At 34.7% G+C, this 27,463-nt stretch overlaps 1 protein-coding gene across 3 annotated transcripts in view; it reads left to right on the top strand.

Moving 5' to 3' along the window:
- The window catches only part of Apoltp (Apolipoprotein lipid transfer particle), a 194,418-nt gene that overhangs the window by 62,654 nt on the left and 104,301 nt on the right, over positions 1 to 27,463 (top strand). For 2 of the 3 annotated variants that reach the window (XM_069836782.1, XM_069836784.1), the window contains 7 exons: positions 1,212 to 1,356; positions 6,611 to 6,784; positions 12,254 to 12,546; positions 16,744 to 16,984; positions 19,744 to 19,889; positions 24,702 to 24,887; positions 27,174 to 27,343. In XM_069836782.1, coding sequence (XP_069692883.1) covers positions 1,212 to 1,356; positions 6,611 to 6,784; positions 12,254 to 12,546; positions 16,744 to 16,984; positions 19,744 to 19,889; positions 24,702 to 24,887; positions 27,174 to 27,343 — 1,355 coding nt within the window. The remainder of the gene's footprint in view (positions 1 to 1,211; positions 1,357 to 6,610; positions 6,785 to 12,253; positions 12,547 to 16,743; positions 16,985 to 19,743; positions 19,890 to 24,701; positions 24,888 to 27,173; positions 27,344 to 27,463) is intronic. The other variant, XM_069836783.1, reaches the window with a different exon arrangement.

Raw genomic sequence — 27,463 nt, 5'->3', positions numbered from 1 at the left:
GTGCCAATAGACGTGATGATAGAAAGTATATCACACCCCTAAAATAATACTGTCATAACCAGTGGCTGGGGGGGTCCGGATTGGAACAGAAAGTTTGGGTAACAGAATTCAAAATAAAAGTGACAGTGATTATGAAAATACAATGGGTAACATTAGCACAACTCTTTTATGGATACGTGTTCGGTTACACACACATTATTATGTGATACAGTTTTTAAAGAACATTTAATACATTCAGAACTAACCATGAACTGAGAATCGAAAGTTAGTTACCATAGTGCAGAGGTAGACCACAACAGTGATGATACCCTCCAAATTATAACTACTGTATATATGCATTACGAGGTAACATTGAGCAATAATATTGGCAGCACTGTAACCAGCCTTAGATTCCTATCAGTCTAACACATCTAAGTACAAAAACAGAATAATATAGGGAGTCAAGATTCAAACAAAAACGCGACCTTTAGTGCTGAAATACCCATTTCTTGTTTTCTTATTAGAACTTAAATAGTATAAAATAGCTCAACTTTTTGTCTTAGGATTTTTTAAGTCAGTTATGTAATGACGCTGTGTTAACTACTAGGTTATTTAGCGTCGATTTTTGTCTTAGAATAGAAGACGAATACCCAGAATCTCGTTATTGTGAATTGGAAAAGAAACAGTTAAGATGATTTCCTTTTAAATTGGTCCATTTTATACAGAGGCAAGTCTGGTCGGGGGGGGGGGGAAGGTTAATACTTTTTCTGAAATTTATAGAATCAACTCTTATCACAAGTATATCAATAATTGTATAAGTTTTGTTGGTTTCTTTAATATAGTTTCGAAATTCTACCTACTTAACAGGGTTACTTAATTTTGCTTTTAGTTCGGTAAAATATCTACAGGTACTTGTACTGTAAATATATATATATATATGACGATCAATGTATGATTTAAAGGACATAATTTCTTTGGTCATTTATTACAAAACCTTACTTAGAGGTTAAATTAACTACAATCAATTAGTACATCTTTATTCTCTCTCATATTTCACAGATGTTCTTAGAAGCAACACTACGATTAGATTATGGCATGACTTTGAATTAAAAGTTTCCAACATACTCTTCGTTCAACCATCAGTTTCAAACTTTGATATGGCTATGAAACAGAGTTACTTAACGTATTTACTAAGAAATTATTACTATTAATAATTTTTCTTTTCTTTGTAGGAAAATGTGACCATCATAAGTTTTATGTTTGATACTCCCGACTCCAAATTGAAGCGAGAACTGAGTGCAAGACTTCATCTGGACATGAATAGCCAGAATCTCACTCTTCTTCTTCAATCTAACAGCAGCAGATTTCAAGCACACGGTAAATTCGTTCACATTATTTTTAAACTGTTCTGTCGTATGGTAGGTATTTTGTAGGTAATATATAGAGTGTCTTCCTCAATCCGTTCATAAATCGTTTTAGGCACAACACACAAGACGACTAGAAATTCTGTAATTTGCAACCTTGTATTTTAATAATAATTTTGTCTTTCTTTAATTTTGGAAGTTTGCAACACAGAAGAAATAATATTGATATAAAATGCCTCCATAATTTATTAACAAGTTCTGTAAATAGTCATCTACTGTCCAGGATAGCAATACATGTACCAAGAGAGAACTGTAGGACCAGTAAAACATTTAATATAAACTATGCTAGGACATGTTACTATAAGCACTCTCCACTTCTTAGAATCTGTTCCTTCTATAATAAACTGAGCAATATTGACATCTTTCAGGATAGAACCACACTCTTGAGAGAAATAAATACAGGTAGCATTCAAAACACTCCGTAAGTATTTTACTAATAAATAGGTCTTAACTGGTTTGCATATTGTATATTTGGTCTTCCTTCTTAAATTATTTCATATCAATTATCATTACGAACTCGCTCCTAATTCTGACTTAACGTAGGTCTAGCCCCTCATCAGTTGTATTATTGTTACTAATCTGTGACTAGTTATTTGCATTTCATGTTTTCTTCATACTGTAAATACTTTTGTTTTTGTTAACCGAGATTTACATGTAATATTTGCTTAATATCTTTTGTTTAGTATTGGATTGTAACTATTTAAATTTAATACCATTATTATGTATATACCATTATTATGTACTGTATTACTACTGTTATTTTCATTTTATCTACTCTGTAATTACATTGTTGAGTGGATAAAATAAATAAATAAATAAATAAATAAATAAATAAATAAATAAAAAAGCAAAAGTAATAAATAAGCATAGACAGGTGGACTGATTAATATATTGATTCATATGATGCATTTGACGAAAGAAACATTCATTTCTCAAGGTAGTTAATGGCTCTCGGCTAGAATAATGGGTTCTATGAATATTTTGACTGCCTGTGAGAGTTCGATGCCTGGTTCTTTTTTTCGTACTCTTTAATTTCGAACTCCGATTTCAGGTGATTCTAGAATGTTTTAGTTAAAACAACTTTGAAATGGGAAGTGCCTGTAAAAACTCGAATCCTGCCTTTGGTAATCATTCACGTTTCAAATCCCTGAAACTTTTGGCAGCAAAGTTGAAAGATAGCGAAGGAAGAATTGAATATAACATATTTCAAAATATGTCAATATGGTCCAACTCCATGCGGGTTTTCGTCGTAGACCATATAGTCTGTCGTAGTCTCAATCCAACGTTTTTCTTGGCCTACCCAGGTTGTGACGTTCTCATGGTATTGTCACTAGGAGTGACATACTCAAAACATCTTTAGATGAATGAATTAATTAATTGTGTTAAAACTCTACACTGTGTGTTCTTTAAGGATACTTTTTATTATGTCCTTTAGTTAGGCCTGTTCTGAATGAAATAAAACAAATTAATCAGATGAATTGGAGAATACTTACGAATTAAGAAATAATATCGGGACTGTAAGAAGAGCAAATGACACTATCCAATGATAAACGCAACTATAGGAATCATTGGAAAGCCGAAAGATAATAAATAATTAACAAATTGACTGCACATGTTTAATATAAAATTAACATATGAAGACATTCACGTCGCTAATACAAACCCGCGAAACAACTGAATATCTCTCACATGTCTGCACTGATATTTGGATTGTATAAATAAAAAATGAACGGCTTAAATCAAACACCCTCTTTATGAATTGGTTATAATTAGTGTTCTTACTTAAACAGCTCTATACAGAGAACTATTGACCCCAGCCCCGACATACCAAATTCGGTATGAGTAAGGTCGGGACTGTGCACTTCATAATTGTTGTAGTTACACAACATGACTCGTGTGTCGAGTTTGCCTTTCGATTCCTTGATGGCTCCTGTCCTTGGACTTTTCTGTGGAATGATGAAAGACACCCTCTTACATATGGGGTAAACACTCAGAATTTCAGAATTTGAGGATCTGTGCCTCCAAACGAGATTCATGAAGTTCTCTGCATAGTGAATGAGTCACTATTTTCTGTAGCCTCACGGGTAATTTCATCCTTAATCCGCTTTTAATTAAAGAGGTGGGAGTCCTAGAGCTAAGGACGTGTAACAGTACCAGGCGAACGTTACAGCAAACTGCCACGCAAAGAATGTGAACCTATGCTTTAAGCACAGCTGTTTCTAAATGTTTTTTAATAGAGTTTTCATTTCGTTGTTCCTCTTTCGTATGCTCTGCAAAATGTCAGTGGTGAAGCGAAGATGTAAATACTGTGTAGGCTGAAAAAATATCCTTACCTTATACACTGTAGAAGGAAACCTATTACATTAATTCAGAGGTAATAGATCAAGTCATTGCGAACAAAATTTGTGAAATAAGTTTTTGATACGTCCAGTAGTTTTGAGAATACGAAGTGTAACGTGTTGCAACGTGCAAAGAGAACCTTGAGGTCATTGCTTTGCAGTGGTGGTGAGTAACTCCACTCCGCTAGACTTGCGAGAGGAGAATGTAGACAAAAGTCTTATCAGATACGTTTCGATCAAATTACTGTAGATACGTAACACTTAACATATTAGTTAACATTACTGTAAACTTAATTTCTTATCCAAATTAATTTTTAATTTCTTCAAAGATAATAACTTCCATGGAGATTAGTTACAGAATGTGTATTCCCAACAATGTTATTTTGAGTTTGCATCAAATGTAAAGAAATATTTACTGGAAAGAGTTTTGTTTTATAAAAAATGTACATTTTTACTATATTTTATAATTACGTAAAAAGCAAAGAAATAAACAGATAATCTGAATGTTAAATAAATTTCATGGTATTAAATTTAGAGTTAAAGAGGTTACGGGTATAGTGTAATAAAGAATATTAAAAGCCAAACAATTTGCGTGATTAATTCATTGAATACTTCACATTTTGATCTACAATGTAATTTGATAGAATCATATCTGATGAGACTTTTGTATAGATTCTCCTCTCGCAAGTCTTGCATAGTGGAGTTACTCACTCCCACTGCGAAGCAATGACCCCAAAGTTCTCTTTGCAGCATTACAACATTTTACATTTCGTGTTACAAAACTATTGGACGTATCAAAAAACTTATTTGACAAATGTTGTTGACATTGTCTTTCACCCTGAATTTTTATACAGCAGATCAGACGTCGATTCTTTTTGGTTGCAGAAGTATCAGTTACTCATTCCTTGAAACTCTGATCAATTGCAAGTTGTTTAACCAGTTTCTTTTCAATGGCGATTATACAGAGGTAACTTAATCTTTCATTGTGCTCATACTCCTTTCATAGGAAGCTATAGTAACGGCGAATGCCAGGACCAGCTAAATAAGTTGTGTTACGTCTTTATAGATGGTTTCAAAACCATTGCTAATTATGAATTTCGGGAGATCTGCAGGGAGTAAATGCTTCTCTTCATCTACATAAATATTATTTCATTAATTTTCTAATCGTTCTTTGTTGAAAAATTGATACCGGTATGTGGTCACAAGGTTATTTAATTTCATAACAAGAAAATTTAGTTTATATCCCACAAAGCTATTTCGATCTAGCAATTCAACACATTTTATCTTTTCAACATCTCCAAAACACGTTTCCATTTGTACTTGACGTAATTTTAAAGCCGGAAGAGCATTGCAAATGATCACATATAAACTGTTCTTGTCTGAAGAGAAGTTCCAGTAATAATTCAAGATAATTCTCTCTGTTGTCGGAACTTTCAGCTTCAAGCTCTTGCTTACTAAGAAGCAAACAACTTCGAGAAGTCTCTCAATTACAAATATATTTTGTTTCACAGTTTCATTATGTTTATTGGCTTGAAGCTTGGCTCCTTCAGATATTGCATGTTCAATTCTTCCACGACCTAACAAGAGAAAACTCTCTTCTCTCTGAAGATGTCTTCTTTAACTCTGATGTTTCTCGGCTTTTCTATCAAAGTTATTCTTGTTCTTGTAGGAAGATGACGACCACTCATTTCATCCCAAACAGAATACAGGTATAATAATATAACTTACGTGTCTCAGAGCACCCTGTTATCCAAGGATATTTCTCACACCATGAAAATTGAAATGTTCTATTTTGTTTTCCTCCATCCTATATTTTAATATGCAAATGTGTTGTCGATCTCCTGTCTTTGTAAGCACATTTTGTTTCGTATGTTGAACTTGAAAACTGTTTCTCTTTTAATTCAACAAATAATGACTTCAATGTTCTCTCAGTATGAGCAATTTTTCACAAAATTATGTAACAGACACACGCATGCACTTCCGATTAAACTGACGCTCAACAATGTAGCACATTCACAGAAGACCAATATAGCGCGGTGTATTATATACGTATTGAGACTAGCCATCTTTTCTACAGAGCTATAGTAGCGAATTGATACTCCCTCTCCGGCCTTTTCACAAGCTTGCGAGTGCTGCTGCCTATGAGGAGGCTTGTGCCATGTGCCCCTCGCACAAAACTGTCTATCCTGGAATGACTGATGACTGCCAATTTACTTACTTACAGCATTTAAGAAACCTGGAGGTTCATTATCACCCTCACATAAGCCTGCCATCGGTCCCTGTCCTGTGCAAGATTAATCCATCTCTATCACCATATCCCACCTCCCTCAAATCCATTTTAATATTATCCTCTCATCTATGTCTCGGCCTCCCCAAAGGTCTTTTTCCCTCCGGCCTCCCAACTAAAGAATGACTGCCAACAGTGAATTTAATAATATGAAAGGATCGGAGTGAATCCAAGTGTTATGATACATCATTATTGCGAACTAATACTGTTACTAGGTACAATAATTCAAATTTTTTGGATAGGCTAAGCCTCTTAAGAGCTTCTCCACTGCAAAATATTCATATTAAGTTTCACGATCCCCAGTCAATAGCTTTCCATCCATAACGGAATATGTAGGCACAGTTTAATTATGACAATCTTGTACTTGTTATGACAACATCACAACAGTAGTCTGTCATGGTCAAGTGCTATTCATAATATGACATATAATTACGTATGTGTTCTTTAAATGCAACAGAGCATCATACGTAGTAAAAAAATTTGACTTCAAAACACTTGCTTTACACCTAGTTGCATAGAGTTAATATTCAGATATGTAGAATGAGTAGTTACGTTTATCTGAATTATTTTCTTTCTTTCAGGTAAATATAAAAATACTGAAAAAGAAAAATACATACAATTTGGTCTGAATATTGATGGCAAAAAGCATTTCGATGCTGAACTGGGATTAAAAATTAAGGATGTGAAATATGGTCACATATACCAACCACGTCTATATCTTGCCATCAATAATGAAAGAATAGCTGAGTTGTCAGGTAAGTTGCATTAGAACTGTAATTTTTTTAATAGTATTTTCAAATCACTCTTTCCAACTTAGATTTATTACATACTAAAAATACTTTACAAACCATGTACCAGTATGCGATTTGTGATATTTGATGACATAAACATAGAAAGTAAGACAAAGAAAAGTAACCGTAAAAATAAATTAAACTCACTTCTTACAACTAGTAAATAGACATCGGACCTATAATATGCACTAAAAGGCTAAAAATGCCACCGAGTATACTAGAATGGATATGGTATCCATTTGGAGGGTTTCTAGGCCTGAATCACGAGCCTCTGAAATGTAACAGTAGGTAAATGAGTCACATGGACTGTAGTACGGTATTCATCTTGTAAACCGCGCATTGATGTCTAAGTAACATTCAAGACTATTAACAGCATATTGTCAGTATTTTGTTTCGATTTTGTAACAGTAGCCTATGTATAATAGATTAACTGGTACAGTACTTCTTTTTTTCATTTCATTTACTGTATTCCATGAATCTTACTTTAGCATTGAAGCTTTAAGATGTGGAACAAGTCAAGAGTTACAGAATTTCTTGGTGAGATGAGGTGAGACCGAGGATTCGCCATAGATTATCTGGCATTTGCCTTACGGTATTGTATTGTGTTGTGTTTATTCATTTTACAATCTATTACAGATTATAAGTTCGTCATTAGGTACTCACACAAACACACACATACACACACAAAATAAGATTTGTAATATGAATTTAATTTTAATTTTAATATACTTAAGTTCTTGAAATAAATAGTGAAACTACCAAAAGATACAATAAATAACAAGAAACAGGTACGTACAGTAATAAAATTCAGTTTACAAAAACATCTAAAAGAATAGAATAAATAACACAGATTAAATAAAAACAAAATATATAATGAGATTACATAAACAAAGTTATCATCTGAGGTGATTTATTAGGAGAGCAATTGAGCCTTTTAAGAGGTAAGAGACTTTATCTTAGTTATTCTGTATAATATGTGTTGCCTTCACAAGACATGTTGAGGATAAAGCAATTGTTGCAATAAAACCCACAATGGAAATCGGAAGACTTAGAAGCCTCTCACTAGAAGCAACCACCTCACTGTTCAGACTGAAAATTGCCCCAATAGCAACTTGCGCCGTTGAAATAATATGGCCGCACCTGAACTACAAAAACGTCAAGGCCAGATACCTGTCGAAGTACGCCCCAATTGGCAGGAACAACGACATTTATAGAAGACCTGATCTCAACACCCAAGCCTGCAAAAAGTTTCTGGAAGAACAAACACAGAAAGCAGCAGAAATTGACCTCGCCATGAAAGAGGAGGAATGGAAATCAGCCGGCTATGAACTCCAACATCTCTACACCCGAGGGACAATACATGGTTTCCACGAGCGCATTTGCAGCAGAAAAGGGTTCCACAACGCTGACGGCGAATGTGCCTGTGAACTCTGCAATGAGCCTGCACACAATATCGCCTGTTTGAGTGCACCCAGAAAGTTCTACCAATCTCCCATTATGCGAAGGACGAATGACAGTGAATTCACATATAGAATAATTTTCTGTACAAATTGTGTTTAATTCCATTTAATAAATATAATATGTGTTATTAATATTCAGTGGCGTATACTGGTTAAAGGGTTTGGGCTACCACTGACCCTATTATTACACAAAATATATTTTAAAATCCCTATAATAAAATTCCTTACATATTTATGTGAATTCCAGACGTCTTGATTGGGACGAAAATACGTTGATGACTTCGTCCTTGAAATTACAGTTGGGCCACTTGCAAAGTTTCTGTAGAAATGACTTTTCAATGGATATCAGTGCCAAGCCGGATAAACGTTCTTGTGTATGAGTTGATCTACAGTAGGATTTTATTCTCTTCAACGCAGAAAATGTTCTTTCTACCGATGCTGACGTAGCTGGTATTGTCACAATTAATGTTGCCAATTTAAGGACTTCAGGAATAACTTGGTTCAGCTGGTTTTCATATATGGCAGATAATATTTCATGGATAGGTTTGTTCGAAAAATCAAAGACTTCTGCTGAATATATTACACTTAATTCATTTTTCAAACGTACTTGATCAAAGTGACTGTTATAGGACTGAAATAATTTGTTTAGTGCCTCATTCGGGAAGTTTTCTCTATAAGCAGAAAATTTTTGAGAATGTAGAAGATGTGTGAACTGAAGCTTTCCATAATCAGAAAATCTGTCAGTAATTTCCATGTGCATGCGATCTAGTATGCTGTAGTACAGCTGTCTGTATTTCAATTCATCATCTCCTTTTCTTCGCTTTAATGGTGGTTCCATTGTATTGGCTGAAGAATTTTCATTTTCCATATTACTCCATATGGACGGAAACCCACTATGTCTGAACTCGGATACAGTATTTTTTTTTTTAACTTTGATACCTCTTGCAAGTAGTATGCTATGTCTAGACTTTTTGTCTGAAGAATATTGTAGAGCACATCTGTATGTGCGAACACTCTAGCATAGACTTCAAGAAGAAATATATTCTGAAACTGTGTGAAAAAATTCAAATATCCTTGAGCCTGCACATTTACAGCATCATCCCAGTTTTCTTCAGAGTCATTACAAATGATATTTTTAAAGAAAGCAGTCCGTTTTTCTCTCTATTCCTTTATTGTATTTACAAGCCGAGATGTAAATGCAATCTAGTTGGTGCTACTTTTGGGAGTTTCTTGTTCATAAATTCCTTGAGTTTTCTGATGTTTTAGGAGATGATGAGAAAAATGCAGCTAAACCCGACAGTGTTTTGAAAAAAATGCGGCATTCTGGAATGGATGAAGTAGTTTGTTGCAAAACTAAATTGAGAACATGGCTGTAACAATGGACGAATAGTGCTTGAGGATACTTTTCTTGAACTTTTGTTTTTAAGCCATTAATATTTCCCGCCATAACTGAAGCACCATCGTATGTCTGTGCAATTAACTTATTGCCGACATTGTATTCTGCTATAACACCTTCCACATGCTGAAACAAAGCAGCAGCAGTTTTGTCCGAACTGACATTTGTGAATCCTATAAACCGTTCTTGAACATTGGCAGTACTGTCGACGTATCTTAAAACAGTGGACAATTGACTCTGATTAGAGCAGTAACTTGTTTCATCAACAACAATGGCCACAAAAGGTTTTATGTTCTTTATCATAACCCCACTTATAGCAAATATTAAGTCATTCTGAATTGCGAGAGAAGTACCACGAAATACTGTTGAACTCTCAAGATGATTGGCCAGTAAATGGTCAAATTCACTTAAGGAACTTAAGTATTCAATATAATTTCCTATATTGTCTGATTCCACACTCTCGTTATGACCCCGAAAAGCCAATTCTTGTTTTCCTAGAAAGCAGACTGCTTTAATAAGATGCAGTAAAATCTCCCGATTTTTTTTTTTTCACAAGAGCATTGTGTTGGTTGATGTGTAGAGCTTTTCGCTTATCTAGCTGTAAATCAATTCTTGTCTTCCCAAAGTTTGCAAAGTTCATGCTACTACAAATATGAGCTTTTGATTTGTCGTATTCTAGGACTGCCGTTCGAAGGGAGTTCATATTAGAAAACCCCTCTTTTGACAACACATTAGTTTCGCGGCTAAATAACAAACATGGCCAGCAAAATAGTTTGGACAGTTTAGAAGTACCACACAACCAATTCCACTTACCATATGATGTTGAAGTGAAATGGCGTGTGTACTCTCGCTGTTTTTCTTTTACGCCCATGAACAAATTTAACTCAGGAGTTGGTCTTTCCATTTTCACAATTTCAACTTTCTCGTTGTTATGTACGACGGTTAAAAGGCACTTTTAATAAACCTTCTATTACACAGTCATTTTCAACACAAACCTCTCCAGAAACTTGTTCTGCCATATTTTTCACAATATCACTTAATTGGGAAATTAAAAACTTAATAATTCACAATTAATATAACTCTTAGACACTCGAACAAATCACAGACTTAAAATAATGCACTGCAAGAACACAATCACATTCAATTGCTAGCGTACTAAGCGTATTGCTGCTTCGCGCCTGCGAAGAAACCGATCACGAGAGCGGCAACTCGCCCGCCTACAGTGCACGATGGAAACAGAAGGGGGCGGGGGGGATGGGCAGTTGTGCGAAGGACAGCGTGAGCGAAACGGTCACAGGCTACCTCACGTAGCAAGCGGTTTCTCCAGCGATGCCACCTTGACAACTTGTTTCTTTTCGAGAGCAGAGAGCGCATATAAATCTAACAATTAATTTAATTTTAATTACTATGGTAAAACTAATAATACAAAATTATTACATTATGTTATATTATAAACTTTTTCTTTTGTAATTTCCTTGGGCTACCACCGGTAGCCCCGGTAGTCAGCAAAATACGCCCCTGTTAATATTAGGGTAAAGAATTATGTGCAACAGTAATGACGGTAGGTATTCTATTTTGTGGCTTTAATGTAAAAAATCAGTAATTTTGAAAGACATGGACTGAAGCAAAATAGTTTTTACACTGGTTTTGAAACATTCATAATTTAAATGTTTAATATCTCCAGGTATCATGTTATATAATAAGACCTGTAAACTTTTACGAAAAAAATGATCTATTACTTTAATTAAGTAGCTTCATTTCTAAGACTACAGGCAGCAATATATAGACATCACAACTGCATTTGTTGTCCAATATTTGATCTCATTTCGTTAAACATTGATTTATTTTGGCTGTCATTCACACCTACTTTCTCTTTCTTCTCCTGCACTTACTCCTTATATGCGCCACTTCCTCTTAATTTTTTCCTTCTCATTCATTTTCATTTTTCTGTTTCCTTGTTCCTCTTTCTTCTCATATCCGTCATCTTACTAATGGTCTCTGTCACTATCTTAAAGTCTCGATATCGGTTCGACAGCAATCAATTACTTATGCTGAAAATTTTTTGTTTGTTTCTCACAAATACCTCGCCTGCATTGGAATAACAGACTGACTTTTTGGTGAGAATATACTCAAGTAATATAAGATATAAAAATAATATAAAAATTACTGCAGTATGAGAGTGTACCATGTTAGACAAAAAAAATGACCGGGTGACATACTCTGAGTTCCCTTCGAAAGGCTTTGGCTGATTTCGTGAGTGCTTAGGTTTACAAGTGAGTGAATGTTTTATTCTAGACTCGTCTCTGTTTCCCCTTGTTTTGTTTGTTTGTTGCTTTGTCTGTCTGTTTATACATCAAATGTTATAAATAATCTATAATAAGAAGTAAATTATGTGCAAAATAAACATCCTTTTCCTAGACATGTGAACCAGGCACTGTCCAGAGGGTGACATGAGAGGAACGAGATTCCAAGCATTCTGTACCGGTAGTACAATATACTCTCGAACACCTACAGTTGTAAAAGGGATACGTGAGAAGCGCATTCATGTGTAATTTAATTATTACTTAATTTTTCCAGGGAACTTGAAGTGGATAGAAAAGAAAGGTGTATCACAGTGTGACGTGAACTTAGAATTTCACACGAAGAAAGTAACGATGAAACTGTTTGGTTATGTGCGAAAGAGTGAAGCATCAGTGTCTGCAAATCTAAAATTGGATTATCAGTTTCCGAAAGCAAAAGCAGAAACTGTTAAAATAGAAGCAGAATTAAGTAATCGAACGACAAAGTCCCTCATTCAAGCAAAAGGCAATTTACAGTTAGAATCATCAGCATATTCGCAATTTAACTTTATTTCTTCTATGAATTTTCTTGTAAGTATTATTGTACATATTAATTTATTAAAACAGTAATCTTAGAAAATAACAAAACATACAAAACTCTAACACAGGATTGCAAAAAGGCTCCTAAATGAACTCTCATTCAACATTTGTACTTGACTTTTAATAATTATGCCGTATAGCCTACTGTAAAAGAAAGATTCTTACAAACTCCACTGGAATTAAGGACATTTCTTCCCGGCATTTCACTCTTGTCAGCTCTGGTGAAAATATAGATATGTATTAGTACTTGTCATAAGCCCAAATGAATGCGGTCAGTGTGTAGTCTTGTGAATTTTTGTTTGAGAGATTGTTCAGGGGTTGAAAGTTTCGCCTATTATGGTGAAATTTCACACAACCATAGCTTTGTCAGTCAAAACTAAAGAATAACAGTGTGTTTTAATTAGGGAAAATCTTTACGAAATTGGTGCTGGTCTTCGAAAGTCTTTATATATTTAACACAATAGTCGGGAGAGTTAAGGCCAATGCTTCTAGCCATAAAAATGCTTGCTTAAATAAAAACTCACACTGCTTTCATGTCCTATATCACGTATGTGATCAGTTGGACGCAATAAATGAATATGAATAAGAATTATTTTTCCGAACTACTGAAGCAAGAATACATTTCTGTGTTTCCTGTCAACAGTCTGACCATGACTGTTCAATTGATCCGTCCCGCTTTTAATCTTCTCTCTTCAGTGAAGGAAGAAATATGACTTCATCTCAGTGATTATGTTAATAACGAATGTAATTATTATTGGACGATGTTGCATGTCCCACTCACATGTTAAAAGTTTGGAGTAAGTTATGTCGTTATTATTATGTGAGCTAGCTTAGTCTGCAGTTGTGTGTTCTCCAAGCAAGCAAGGAAGGCATACCAGGCCATTGTGTTGTGCGCCGTATCTCTGGTAACGTGAGTGCATTTAGCTTTTCAATTTTTTTGTGTTTAATATTGGTATGTTTTTTCATCCAGAGGAGCAAAAAGTCTAGCAGACAGTGAAATTTGTACGCTACTCTACTTGTATCTAGCTATTCAGCACAGGGCATAAAGCGAATCTGAATCTGAGCAGGAATATGTTGTTAACTAATGTTGAGTGCTTGTCAATAAAGCCATCAGCTCTCTTGCTCTCCAGTATAGGAGAAAGTAGCAAGAAGTATAACTGCTTTAATGTTTAATAAACGATATACTTCCACTAAATAAATTTATTTTTCGGAAAGAATGAATGAAACGTAATTGGTATAAAACCTGTTATTCAGAAATCAGTAAAATTATGCTAAAATTTTGCCTGTGACTGAAGTCTATTGTGAAATGAGTAGCAAGTGAAATAGATTCATTTCGGAAAATAATTTTACTTGAAATGATTGGCGAAATTTTGTACAACATCGGGATCCCACCCACACTCATATATTTTTCAGCTTCCCAGTTGTGAGTACTTGTTAGGAATCCCATTGGTGTTTTTAAGTTGAACTTTAATCCAAAATCAATTTTGCTTTTAATAATAAACATATTTATATTCCTACACCAACAGAAGGCCCTTTAATTTCAGCTACAAAATGTTTCTGTCTTCTGTCACAGAAGTTTGGTTCTTGGATGGTTTTTAGATTGAGGTAAAGAGAACAGCTGTTATAGATTGCAACAACATTATGTCCGTTTTGATTGTAAGAACACCAGATAGATGACAAATTAATCGCCATTTGCAGGGTCCTTGACCAGTTTGTGGCCAACTATAGGAACTTTACATCGTCAGTTTGTAACATTGAATGAAAAATTACTCGCTTTTCATGGACATTGTTCATTCATACAATGTATTCGAAACAAGTCATCTAAATAAAGAAGCAAGATTTTGTAATACTGTAGTTAATTAGATTTAATAACAAAAGTAAACACATTGTAACATATTATACTATTTGTTTTTTTATTTATACTTAATACAATTATTAACTCTGACTAGTGAGTGGTATGTGCAGAATTTTGTCAAGGGGGTGAGTCATTATTAAAATTGTTTACAGTTTACATTATTGATATTTTACATTTTGTGTATTTTATTATTATTATTATTATTATTATTATTATTATTATTATTATTATTATTATTATTATTATTATTTTACAGTATATTTATTAATATTACGATTATGAATAAAAAGTACGGTACTCAAATCTAAATATGTCTTTTTTTAGTTCAAAAAGGGGGGTTCAAACCTGGTAACCTCCCTTGCGTACACTCCTGACTGTGACACAAGAAACATTGTTAAAGCCATGGGCACTCAGTTAACCATTGCAATGTATAAAGAGTGGCACACATCTGGTGGTGTTACTAAATACTCCGTGTCTGCTCGAGGGTTAAAAAATTGTCTCTCTTAACCCAGACGAACTTAAATAATAGACTATTTCAGGGAAGAAAGTCTTCACATTTCACTTGAAAATATCCTGAAGGGTAAGGGGGAATACAGTGGTAATTCTCAAGGTGCATAAATGCAATAAAAATCATGCACTAAACGTAATGCTGAACAGTTAACAGAAAAAGTTGAGTTGTTTCTATGAGATCCCGTACTATCAAATGAAGTGTTCAACATTTCTGCCTGAATATCTCCATTTTTGCTCATTGTGGGTTACCTACCATTATATTTTCCCATACCCTATCACTCAAGATTTATTCCATTGCTTTTTTCAAAGAGGTAGCCTATTTAAGTACTACCTCCATCCCAAATTATGGTATAGATGTTCCACATTTATTTAATTCCAAAATATGGTATGGATATTACATTGTTATATATTGTGATATATAGTATGTTGCAATATAATTACTCACATCTTGACTATTAATAGGATCGCATTTAATAATGTCTTGGACCCTTACCTTACATTAACAAAAATATATAAGTAGCAATCACAAATATTTTCACTCTATAATTCATAATTCAATGTCTTGATGCCTTACTTTTTAAAAAACATACATAAGTAAAAATCACAAATAAAAATGTTCACTTCATAATTTAATAAATTTAAAGTATGCTCCTATTAATATTATGTTGAGTAAGTTGCATTGTGGTGTATTTTCACTTCGCTAAGGCTGAGTGTGCCACCTTTATAACCCCTTTAGTGCATTGAAGTGTATCTGGAAATGTTCCTGACAGTCTTTTTTTCCCCCCAAATGGAGCAGCTTATATGCATTACTTCCTTCTTTCATCATGGAGCACTCCATACATTGCTCTGATGTTGCAGAGTTAAAAAGTTCAAGGTCCGAAACATTGAAGTCAGGGTGTTGGGTGACTGCCTCTTCAGGACATTATTCCATCCATTTTTATGAGCCGCTGAAATAATTGCAGGATCTTGATCAGAACAACGGGATTTTGCATTTTCCTGCTGAATTATGATAGTTTTCTTCTTCCAACTTGCTGGAAACTGTTGTTGGATAGCTAGGATGAAGTTTTGCACAAGAATTTCTGAATGTCATTTCATGTCACTGATATGACGGGAGTGCCACGTGGTCGGTTCTTGCTGCTTCTTTTTACCTCCTTTATGTCAATAAACGGCCAAATGCCTGTTTTGCCATTAAACCCGCCTAGATCTTGCCACTGCCGCCACAAATATGATCTTAGGAATGAATCTCTTGCTTTTGCAATACTGTTGTGGAGGCTCCACATCTATCATGAAGTAATACCTCTGCTGGACCTTAGTAAAATAGAACCACTTCTCATCAAAATAGCCTACACATAATGCCGTATTATAGTAGGCAATAAGTTGCGCATGCACACTAATCCTACTCTCTAAACTTGTATCTATATCAGCAGCGCTCAGGAAAAGTGGCATAAGTCAGTTTCCACAAATCTTTTTTGATAATTTATTGACAACTTACACTGGTTTATGTCGATTTGATTTTTTTCTGTATGAATTATTGTAATGGGAGAAATACTTATGTATTTTTTTCCAAGAGAGCAGATGTTCCGTAAGTTGTCAATAAATTATCAAAAAAGGTTTGTGGAAACTGACTTGTGTCACTTTTCCCGAGCACTGCAGATATTATAATGTGGGATGGAGGGACTAACATATATTTAGGCATATAGCTTTTCCGTGGAACATTATTTTCACGATCAGAAATGGCAGCCAATGGCTTGTGTAAATACCCTCCATTAACCAGAAATTTAGTATGATATAAGACTATTATTCTATGTCAATATGCATTTCAGAGGGCACAGGGTCATGTCGAATGTAAGATAGAGGTTAATGCTGGACCACGACTAAAAGATGTCAGAAATAAACTCACCATTCAACTTGTGTTTAAATATCACAAAAATTTGGAAGGATGCAAACTAAATACTTTCCTCCACGTTACAAAACCTCTAAGTGAAATTAACATCACGTTGAGTTTCACATACCACATGACTGGACATATACATAAGATGGAAGCAAAAATTCGATATGCTACAGGTAAGGATTGCTGCTACCCGTTATGTTGCATGAACAAGAGATCACAAGTAGGCTAATATTAGAACAGCAGGTTTCGCATCCTTGATATTTATCCTTTTAATCTACTGCACATTCCTTTAATAAAGACAGCCATTCTCTTTTTTAAATTTTAATAAAAATGATTAAAAATAAATAACTATCAATATACAGGTTGATTCACGAGGATTTACCGTCCCTTACAGAGCTTATTTCCGAAGACATTCTGAGCAAAAAATGTCGTATAAACATTTGTCCTAATCTCAATATTCTCAGAATTATAATATTTTTAAGTTGTTTGTATAAAATACCATTATTCTTGAGTTTTAAAGGTAAAAGAATATTACAGATAAAGAATGAACTATTCAGGAGTATCATTTCTTTAATTAGCTAGTATTCTGAAGCTAAAAATGTGTTGTGCATTCCATAGTTGCTTCGTACAGATTTTTTTTTTTTTATTTGTAGGTAACTACAAAATTACATTTTCTTATGCATTTATCACAACAATTGTTACAAATCACGCTACTCTTGTAAATTCTTTAAGACTGTACATTAGGACGCATAATTAAACTGTAAAGAATCAAGTTCCTAAAGTCGTATGATTTGTAACAATTTTTTGATAAATGCATAAGAATGATGCCATTTTTAGTTAAGAATTGAAATATAAAATATTTGCAAAACAATTACTGTAACACATTTTTATCTTCAGAACACCAGCTAATGAAAGAAATGACACTTCTGATAGTTCATTCTCTATTTGTAATATTTTTTTACCCGCAAAATTAAAGAAAAAAGGTACAGTATTTTACTAACAACTTCAAATTAATGTAACTTTGAAAATATTGAGATTAGGACAAATATTTTTATATGACATTTTTTGCTCAGAATGTCTTTGGAAATAACTCCGTAAGGGACGGCAAATCCTCATGAATTACCCTGTATAACAATTTGCTTTATTAGAATGTATTTATGTTTTGTTAAAATAACGTTCATTTTAAAAATATGCAAATGTTAAAACTGTGGAAGTGTCTTAGAAATATAACAACGTATGACATGAGAAAAATATTTTAAATGTTGCTGCATGTATAGGAGTCGACCATTTCTTTCGCCATGCCTATCTCTCTATCAGTGGCGTATACTGGTTAAAGGGTTTGGGCTACCGCTGACCCTATTATTACACAAAATATATCTAACAATTACTTTAATTTTAATTACTATGGTAAAACTAATAATACAAAATTATTACATTATGTTATATTATAAACTTTTTCTTTTGTAATTTCCTTGGGCTACCGCCGGTAGCCCCGGTAGCCTGCAAAATACGCCCCTGCTCTCTATTCCCATTACTCATATCCTTTCCCCTTTGTGATGTATCATAATAAACTTATCACTTCTCCTTTCTACTGAGACCACTTTCTTCGGATATGGTGCTGTACTGTATTAAATTTCTAATCCATTTCTTTCTCATCATCTCTGTTACCAATACATTTTATTCCATGAAAAGTTATACCGTACTCATTTTAATAAAAGGTCTGGAGGGAGAAACATATTAATTTCGCTGTTGCATAATATAGGTCGGTGTTGTAATTGATGATCCTGACAATATGAAAAAGTATTATTATAATATCAGAACCAGAACTACCACTGTTAAAAATAAGGCTCAGGTTTCAATGAGATATATATATATATATATATATTTTTTTTTTTTTCGGAATATATACTGTATTTCTTTCACGTGTTAAAATTAGGTACCGGTATATAATTTTTATGTGGCTTCTGTTTCCATGTTAATTAATCTATGCATATTTTCAGCTTTTTTTTTCTACGACAGATAGTATGGTCTTATATATGCAGGTATATATATTCAGTTTTATATTTTATTTCAGTAATTTTGAAATAAGACAATATTTTGGTACTACAGTATTCTGGTAAAATTTTTCTTATTAAAAATTGCATATAATGCAATGCTGAAGACAAACTTTTGTTGGGATTTTAATTTTTCCTGACACCTTTGTAAACCTTTCGAAAATGAAGTGGTTACGCACTAAATTGGTATGATTAACAGTGGAATTGGGTTTTTTCATGCGTGTGAAAGGGAAAATATTTGTCATACTTCCATTTAGAAATATTGTTACATACAAGAACAGGCACAAAGGCGATTGCAGGTGTTTTTTTACTAATTCGTTTTAGAGCTGCTTTTAGTGATTGATTAAATATCTTTATTTTACTTATTTCTGGTTTAACAATGTTGCATCACACCACTTTGTACTGCCATAGTTATATGTGCTTTCAATGTGAGGATGTAGAATATATGATAAGTCTCAGTTAATAATACAGATCATATTTTTAATTTTATAATTATATCTCTCAACTTTTGAGATATTTTTAGACAATAGAAATTCGGGCTCTAATTTTTAGATTCATGATTTTAAATGTATAGTTATACTCTGTGTAAAGTAAATATCAATTCTCAAGTCTTCAGTGAGCACAGATGATTTTGTACTGTAAGAGTAACTGTTAACAATACACTTTTTGTGTGAAGTTATCTGGTAAATATTGAAAGAAAAAATCATCTCTGTTACACCTAGTACTTTATGTCGAAATAATAGTTGGTTAAAAGGTATTTTGAAATAAATTGCATTTCATATTGTTGAAAATACCAGTTTAAATGGAGTTAAATTTTAAAAAAGAACTCTATTTTTTTGTGTTTTCTTGTTGTGCTATTAACATTGGTTTTGTTCCAGATAAAGAAGTTGTGATCACGTTGGATTTAACAATACCACGTGGTAGCCTACTATTCATTGATGCCAAGATAAACATTACGTTACCTTCTTTCAATCCCATGTTACTAGAACTGAAACTCCATGAAAAGAGTCCAAATGAATATGATGTGAGTATAAACATACCATTAGCTAAGACTGCATTAAAAGCATAAATGAAACTAGAACTATCAAGTCAAGGCCCGGTTTCTTCAACCTTTGTTAAATTATAACAGTGTGTTATTCCATTTTAACTGTAAACTTAACAGTTGAAACATTTCTTCAACTACTGTTAGTACTAACAGGCTGTTAAAACCTATGTTAATTTAACTGCCCAATTTCATGCAGTTAAATCATTTAACTCTCTGTTAGCATAGAAGTATCCAATATGGCTGGTGCGTTAGATGCTGAACTTATTTATCTGCATTATTTAGAAAATGATATCCATGGATACATAAACAGAGCGGATGATTTCTGTGATTTGACAGACCAGTAGTTCATACAAAGGTATAGGCTATTTTCTGCCAAGCCTCACTTTTCGCTTTCAACTTAGATCTGTTTGTTTGTTTATTCTCATTAATTGGTTTATATTGCGAAATAATTTCCAGCAGAAGGTTTCTTTCGAACGAAGAGAAATTAGTCCCAAGATTTCTTTTTGTTCCAGTGTTTTCCATTTCATAACAGCAATACCAATACGCCGCTCCACGCTATTGTGATACAGACGAGGAAAGAAGCAGAAATCAAACCTGAGAGAATAGAAAGACTTCTATTCTCTCTGAATCAAACAACGGAAACAAGCGAGAATCGCAATTGTCAGAGTTCAGAAAACAGAAGTGAGCCTATACTTGGTTATAGGTTATGGTTAAACTCTAGAATCTCTGATCCTAACAGAGAGTTAACAAACAGAATGTTAAAATGTGAAATGTAAAGTCGAAGAAACGCAATATTTTTAACAGCACTTCATACTTTTAACTTACAGTTAATTAACGCTATGTTAGGTGCATTATAACAAAGGTTGAAGAAACCGGGGAGGATTTGATAAAAAGTAATGGAAACAGTGTCATAATTTTGAAATGACTTTATTATCAGAGGAAGCAGCACTTACACTTCTGCAATGTAATCGCCCCCCCCCCCATGTTTACCACTTCTGCCACACTTGTGGAAGGCATTGTACACCATCAGCATGTCCATCTCTGTTGATGTCCCGAAGTGACGCCCTATGGCATTAATAATGGCGACTCTTGTGTTGTAATGCTTCCCTCTAAGTAGCTCTTTCATTTGGGGAAGTTATCATAATTGCACGGACTCATATTAGGTGAGTATGGCGGATGTTTCAGTACTTCTCATTGCCAGCGGCACAGAAGATCCATCACAGAATTAGCAATGTGACTCCTTGCATTGTCATGAAGGATGATAGGGGCCATTTCCAGAAGGTGCCATCGCTTTCTCCTTAAAGCTGGACGAAGGTGTTGTTGCAGAAAATTGCAGTAGCAGGCAGCTTCTACAATCTGCCTTTGTGGTACAGCATGGTGCTGTATTATCCCATACGCCACAGTGAACATAATGTTCACACCGCTTTGTGCAGAGCGCACTGTCCTTGGACGAGGAAATCCAGGATGTAATTATTGAGTGTAATTAGTTACCACTGCCACCGGGTATTTATCCATTTGCAGTGTGAATAAATACATGCATTCATCTGATTGCCGCCTCAAGCATGGTTCCTATGAGTGAGCCCACGTTTCATCCATAGTGAGCATCCATCATCTTCTGTCTGGTAGCAGTTCGACAAGTCCTGTGCAATTGCATAGCTCTGCCATGTTACACCACTGTGATTTGATGGAGTAGTCAATGTGCTGCAACTTTGCGTAACCCAGGAATATCGTGCCGAATGTGGAGCATGGTTTTGTGGCATACATCTACCTCTGTGGCTAATTCACGGCAGTCCATTGGCGACCAACATCCAGCAAGGAAACAAGAAGCTGAATAGCGTGGTCATCAATTTGAGGTCATCCTGAATGGGCCTGTTCTGAACAGCATCCCTGCTTTCACGAAACACTTTCAGTCATGGTGCCACTGTAAGATATGAAAAAGCTGCATCACTACATACTTCATGCAGCCTCTGATAATAGTCTCGTGCACTACCACCTCGTGTCCCGTGCTGTGGCGTCGCGGTCTAAGGCATCCCACCTAGGGCTTGCGTTACGGAATGCGCGCTAGTTCGAGTCCTCATGGGGGAAGAAATTTTCTCATGAAATTTCGGCCAGTGTATGGGACTGGTGCCCACCCAGCATCATGATGCACTTGGGAGGTACTATTAGGTAGCGAAAATCCTGTTTTGCAAACCAGCTATAACGGCTGGGGGGGGGGGGATCATCGTGCGAACCACACGATACCTCCCTTCTGGTTGGATGATCGTCCACCTCTGCTTCGGCATGTGGACGTGAGGCCAGCAGCCGGCTGGCCGGTTTTGGCCCTTCAAAGGACTGTAGATCCTTGGATTTACTACCACCTCGTACATCTTCAATTTTGATCTACGAACACTGTTCCAGCTTTGCAGACATGTTGTTTGGGTGCTTGCACTACCCTCTGCACTTTAAGGCATCGCTGTATTTGACTGAATATCGTACAACCAATACCACTCACTACACTAGCTAGTCTGACTCTCCATTCTCAGCTCCACAACACTCTGACATAGTAGCAGTATTGTCATTACTTTTTATCCAACCCTCATATATCTCAAATAATCTGTTTGCAACATATGCCATGTAGTTGTTGTTAAATGTTATGTTTTATTTAACGACGCTCACAACTGCAGAGGTTATATCAGCGTCGCCGGATATGCTGGAATTTTGTCCCGCAGGAGTTCTTTTACATGCCAGTAAATCTACTGACATGAGCCTGTCACATTTAAGCACACTTAAATGCCATCGACCTGGCCCGGGATCGAACCCGCAACCTCGGGCATAGAAGGCCAGCGTTATACCAACTCGCCAACCAGGTCGACTGTAGTTGTTGTAGTAGGATGATTATGATAGGGTAAAAATGAAGTGTCCCTAGGAAATGTGACCATATACTGTATTTAGAATAAATATTGCTAGGTTTGTACTTTCATATACCAGTATGGTACCAGCAAGATCTCTTAGGAACTAACTATTAGTGCAACCTAAGACTACAAATTCAATCTATGCTACATGCCACAAACAGTGTTTTATTTCCCCCTTGGAAAGAGTCATAGTACTCCAAATTTTTTCGTTCTGCCCCAGGTTTAAACCAGAATTTCTTTGCTTTGGAGATGAGCACAAAACCATTAGGTCATAGAAGTCACGAACTTCCAATTGGACTTGCGATATTATGAACTGAGGCCTCGAGCTCGAAAAACTGACATATATATATATATATATATATATATATATATATTGTGGATTTTATTAGTAACAACAATGTAATTTATTCGTCACAACAATAATTCCTTTCTACAATTCACCTTAAACACTCTTGTCAACAATTGGATCTTCACTCAACACAGTATTCGTTATAGCACTCCACCGACGACAATGACAATTTACTTGGACTATTACGCACAACAATGAACTGTTAATCTTAACTAATATTTACAAAGCACTATTTACAAATCAGAACTACCAGTTCTCAGTTCACAGTTCTTCTATCTCAGTCACTCGAGTTCACAGTATCTCGAACCACAGACCTTCAGAGACAGTTCACTGTACTCGAACTCGGGTCCCTCCAACTGCGGTCCACTGCACTCGAACTCAGGTCCCCCCAACTGCGGTCCACTGCACTCGAACTCAGGCCTTCGGCTGCTGACGCAGTTGCGGACACACACTCGAGTCGAACTCCGGTACACAAGACTGGCTTCCTTGCTCTGGCTTTCTCACTGACTGAATAACTGAAAAACTGCTGTCGTTCCTTCGCGTCCGTAATTTATAACCACAGCGACGTAGCCTCGAAGGTTCCACGCGTCTCTAGAGATGGCACTCCAGAAAAAGCCAGAGCCCTCTCCTCTCTACCAGCACCAGATGCGCGCGCACTCTCGCTCCACTCTCTCGCCGCGTTGGCCCTTTCCCCTCTTTGCCGCGCGCCATTCCTCCGTGCTCTGCGCGATCTGCTTTCTTGCGGGACGCTGGTCGTGAGTTCGAATCTCACGTCGCTGTCACAATATATATAACTGATAGTACATTATTTCCAATTTGCCTTACAAAGTTATGGTTAGGACTTTGTAACTAGTGCAGCATATTATACAGATTAATGATAAAGGGTGACTGATGATAAAATATCTAGTGCATAGGCTTGTCACACTGAAGACAAGGTTTAAATTACAATGATGCCGTGATTAAGATTGTAGTGGATGAAGACTGTGTTGCAGGAGATTTCTCCAAGGAACCGGTATATGCCTTAATTTCACAACTTTCTTTATATAATCATCACATTTGTATGTCAACACATACAACATAAATTACGGTACTGATAATAGCATTGTTTCTGACCAGATAAACTACATGAGCTGAAAATATAAGAAGAAAGAGTGATGGAAGAAAGCAAATATAGGCCTATTCTTTAAGATTTCTTAGTTGTTCGTAAACATTAGATTCATTTGACCTACTTGGAATCCATAAAAACTTTAAGCACATATATTAGTGCATTAGTTTAAGAAGGGGGGGGGGGAGGGGTTGAGAGAAACATAGGAGTGAGTTAATGTTACTGGACAGTAATTTGGTCAGAAAAGTATAAAGTAGGCCTACTTTGCCCCACTGATCATAACACAAATAATTCAGTTTGAAAATGTATAGTTCCTCATGTTCCACATAAATAATGTTAAATTTACGATTATTTATATTAATGAAATTCTAAAATCTTTAATGCTACAGCTATTGGAATAATACCCATAACAATATTTAAATGTGGTTGTTTCTTGTGAATTACAGATTGAAGTGTCCGGGACTTGGTTCAGTGGTCACAACTTTAATGCAAAAGGTTTATATCAGGACAGAACAACGGCAAAAATGACAAGTCACAACTTGAAGCTACTCATCAAGTCGCCAAGTTTCAATGAGATCGCAGTATCTTGTAAAATTCTGAGAGATGACAAAGAACTTAAAGTAGATTTTCAGGTAAAACTTCGCAATACCAGTACCAGTACTGGTATTACAGAATTCATAGTGAACAATTTCAGTATCCACAATATTCGTACCGGTAATCATAACTTAATTTCAAATGCAGTAGGCTATAATGCATAGTTCGCAGTATTTTTTAAGAAATAAGTATATTGTCTTTCACGACCACCACATATATTGTAGAAGTTGCATATTTGTCAAAAATACTGCTTAAAAATACAATTGGCATAAATATTCCGTAAATTATTTTCAGTCTGTAATTATCTAACTAGAAAATATTTCTGATAATTGAAAAACTACGAACTACACTTTATAATTCATATAGGTTTATTTTAATTTTCTGTCAACAAATTTATGTAAACATTTAATATAGTAAAATTCATGTATGAGAGTATACTGAGTCCTTCTGGGCTACCTCCAATGGGAGGCAGTTAACAATTTAATTTAATTGACCATTTTAATATTTTATAAAAGTTATTTGTAGGCTATTTAGTATTTACAAATGATGGCATCACACTGATAAGTAAATGTTAAAGTAGGAATTATTATTTTTTTTATGAAATCATAATAGAGTTCGTATGGCATATCCATGCTTCATTTAAGAACGAAATAAAATTACCGGTACCATACTGTATTTGCTACTGCATTTTCATTATTCAGTGAAAACAGAAAACTGATACTTATTTATTTATTTATTTATTTATTTATTTATTTATTTATTTATTTAATGAATTAATTTATTAATTTATTTATTTATTTATTTATTTATTTATTTATTTATTTATTTATTTATTTATTTACTTACTTACTTACTTACTTACTTACTTACTTACTTACTTACTTATTTATTTATTTATTTATTTATTTATTTATCTGTCCTGTCTTGTTCTGTCTGTATCTATCTGTCTGTCTATCTGTATCTATCTATCTGTCTGTCTGTATCTATCTGTCTGTCTGTCTGTATCTGTCTGTTTGTCTGCCTCTGTCTGCCTGTCTGTCTCTATCTGTCTGTCTGCCTGTCTCTATCTGTCTGCCTGTATCTGTCTGTCTCTGTCCGTCTGTCTCTGTCTGTCTCTCTGTCTCTATCTGTCTGTCTCTCTGTCTCTATCTGTCTGTCTCTGTCTGTCTCTGTCTGTGTCTGTCTCTATCTGTCTGTCTGTCTGTCTGTCTGTGTCTGTGTGTCTGTCTCTGTCTCTGTCTGTCTCTCTCTATCTGTCTGTCTCTGTCTGTCTATTTAGTTACATATTTACTTATTTATTTACGGTACTTATTTACTCACTTATTTATTTATTTATTTATTTATTTATTTATTTATTTATTTATTTATTTATTTATTTATTTATTTACTTATTTATTTACCCACTTATTTATTTACTTACTTACTTAATTATTTATTTATTTATTCTTTTATTCATTAATTCATTCATTCATTCATCAACTCCGATGGTTATCTAGCATTTCAGTTTTCGATTACAAAAATTGCTGTTATTTTGATTCACTAAATATTCCAAAATCGAGATTATTTCAAGAAAGTCACAAGTGATTATGTTTAGATCACTTAGGAGTCCTGCCCTCATGCATGTGTAAGGAATATTAGCTTTCAGTGAAATGAATGAAAATAAATCAATAGTGATATAAGATTTTGAGAAAAACACATCAAGTGGACCAAAAAAACAAATATAATGGAAAGAACTGAACCATAAGATTATATATAACTTGTATTAGGAGCCCAATACACTTATTAAAATAAAACTAAGGCGACATTTATTAATTATGTTCGAAGACTTATGACGGATCTCACATCACCATGTGCAAATCAGTCAGATCAGTATCGGGTAAGTGAATACTCAAAACTTCTAAACGTCTGTACAACTGTGCACGTTCCCTATGATTATTATTATTATTATTATTATTATTATTATTATTATTATTACTTATATATGCTATTTGCAAAAGAATAAGTTCAAACTGCCTATTATTTGCGGATGACCTGAAAATCTTTCGCAAAATCAATGGTCTGACTGAATGTCAAATTCTGCAAAATGATATAAATGCTATTGCGCTTTGGTCAGATGATAATGGAATGAAAATTAATTAATCTAAAACTTTTGTCATTTCCTTCTCAAGAAAAACTACTTCTTCAAAATTGAATTACTCTCTTAATAATGTCAACATATGTATCAACATACACTCCAAAAGTTCCCTTTTTTAATCATTGTCCCTCTAAATGTTGGTAAAATCTGTGTAGCAGTATTGCAAACTTTGTTTCTCTTCCCCTTATAGGCTGATCACAACCAGGATAAGTACTCATTGCTGTTCAAGCATGCTTCGCCATCTTTAACAGAATTCCAGACGTACATTGACTTAAGGTACAAAAAGAGTATTTACACTTTGACAGCAACAGTAAACCTTTTGAACTACAAGCAAGTGCTTCTGGAGTTGCATCTTGACCAGTAAGTAAACTACTATGGAGAGAGTGTTTCAGAGTAGTTGTTACAAATGAATGTGTGTGTCAAGGGAGGATGTGGACTGTGTACATAGAGAAATCAAAATCTGAAATGAATTCTTAGACT

Source organism: Periplaneta americana, chromosome 10 (assembly GCF_040183065.1).
Source record: "Periplaneta americana isolate PAMFEO1 chromosome 10, P.americana_PAMFEO1_priV1, whole genome shotgun sequence".
In the NCBI taxonomy this organism is placed as follows: Eukaryota; Metazoa; Arthropoda; class Insecta; order Blattodea; family Blattidae; genus Periplaneta; species Periplaneta americana.
This window is presented reverse-complemented; position numbering and strand designations above follow the sequence as displayed.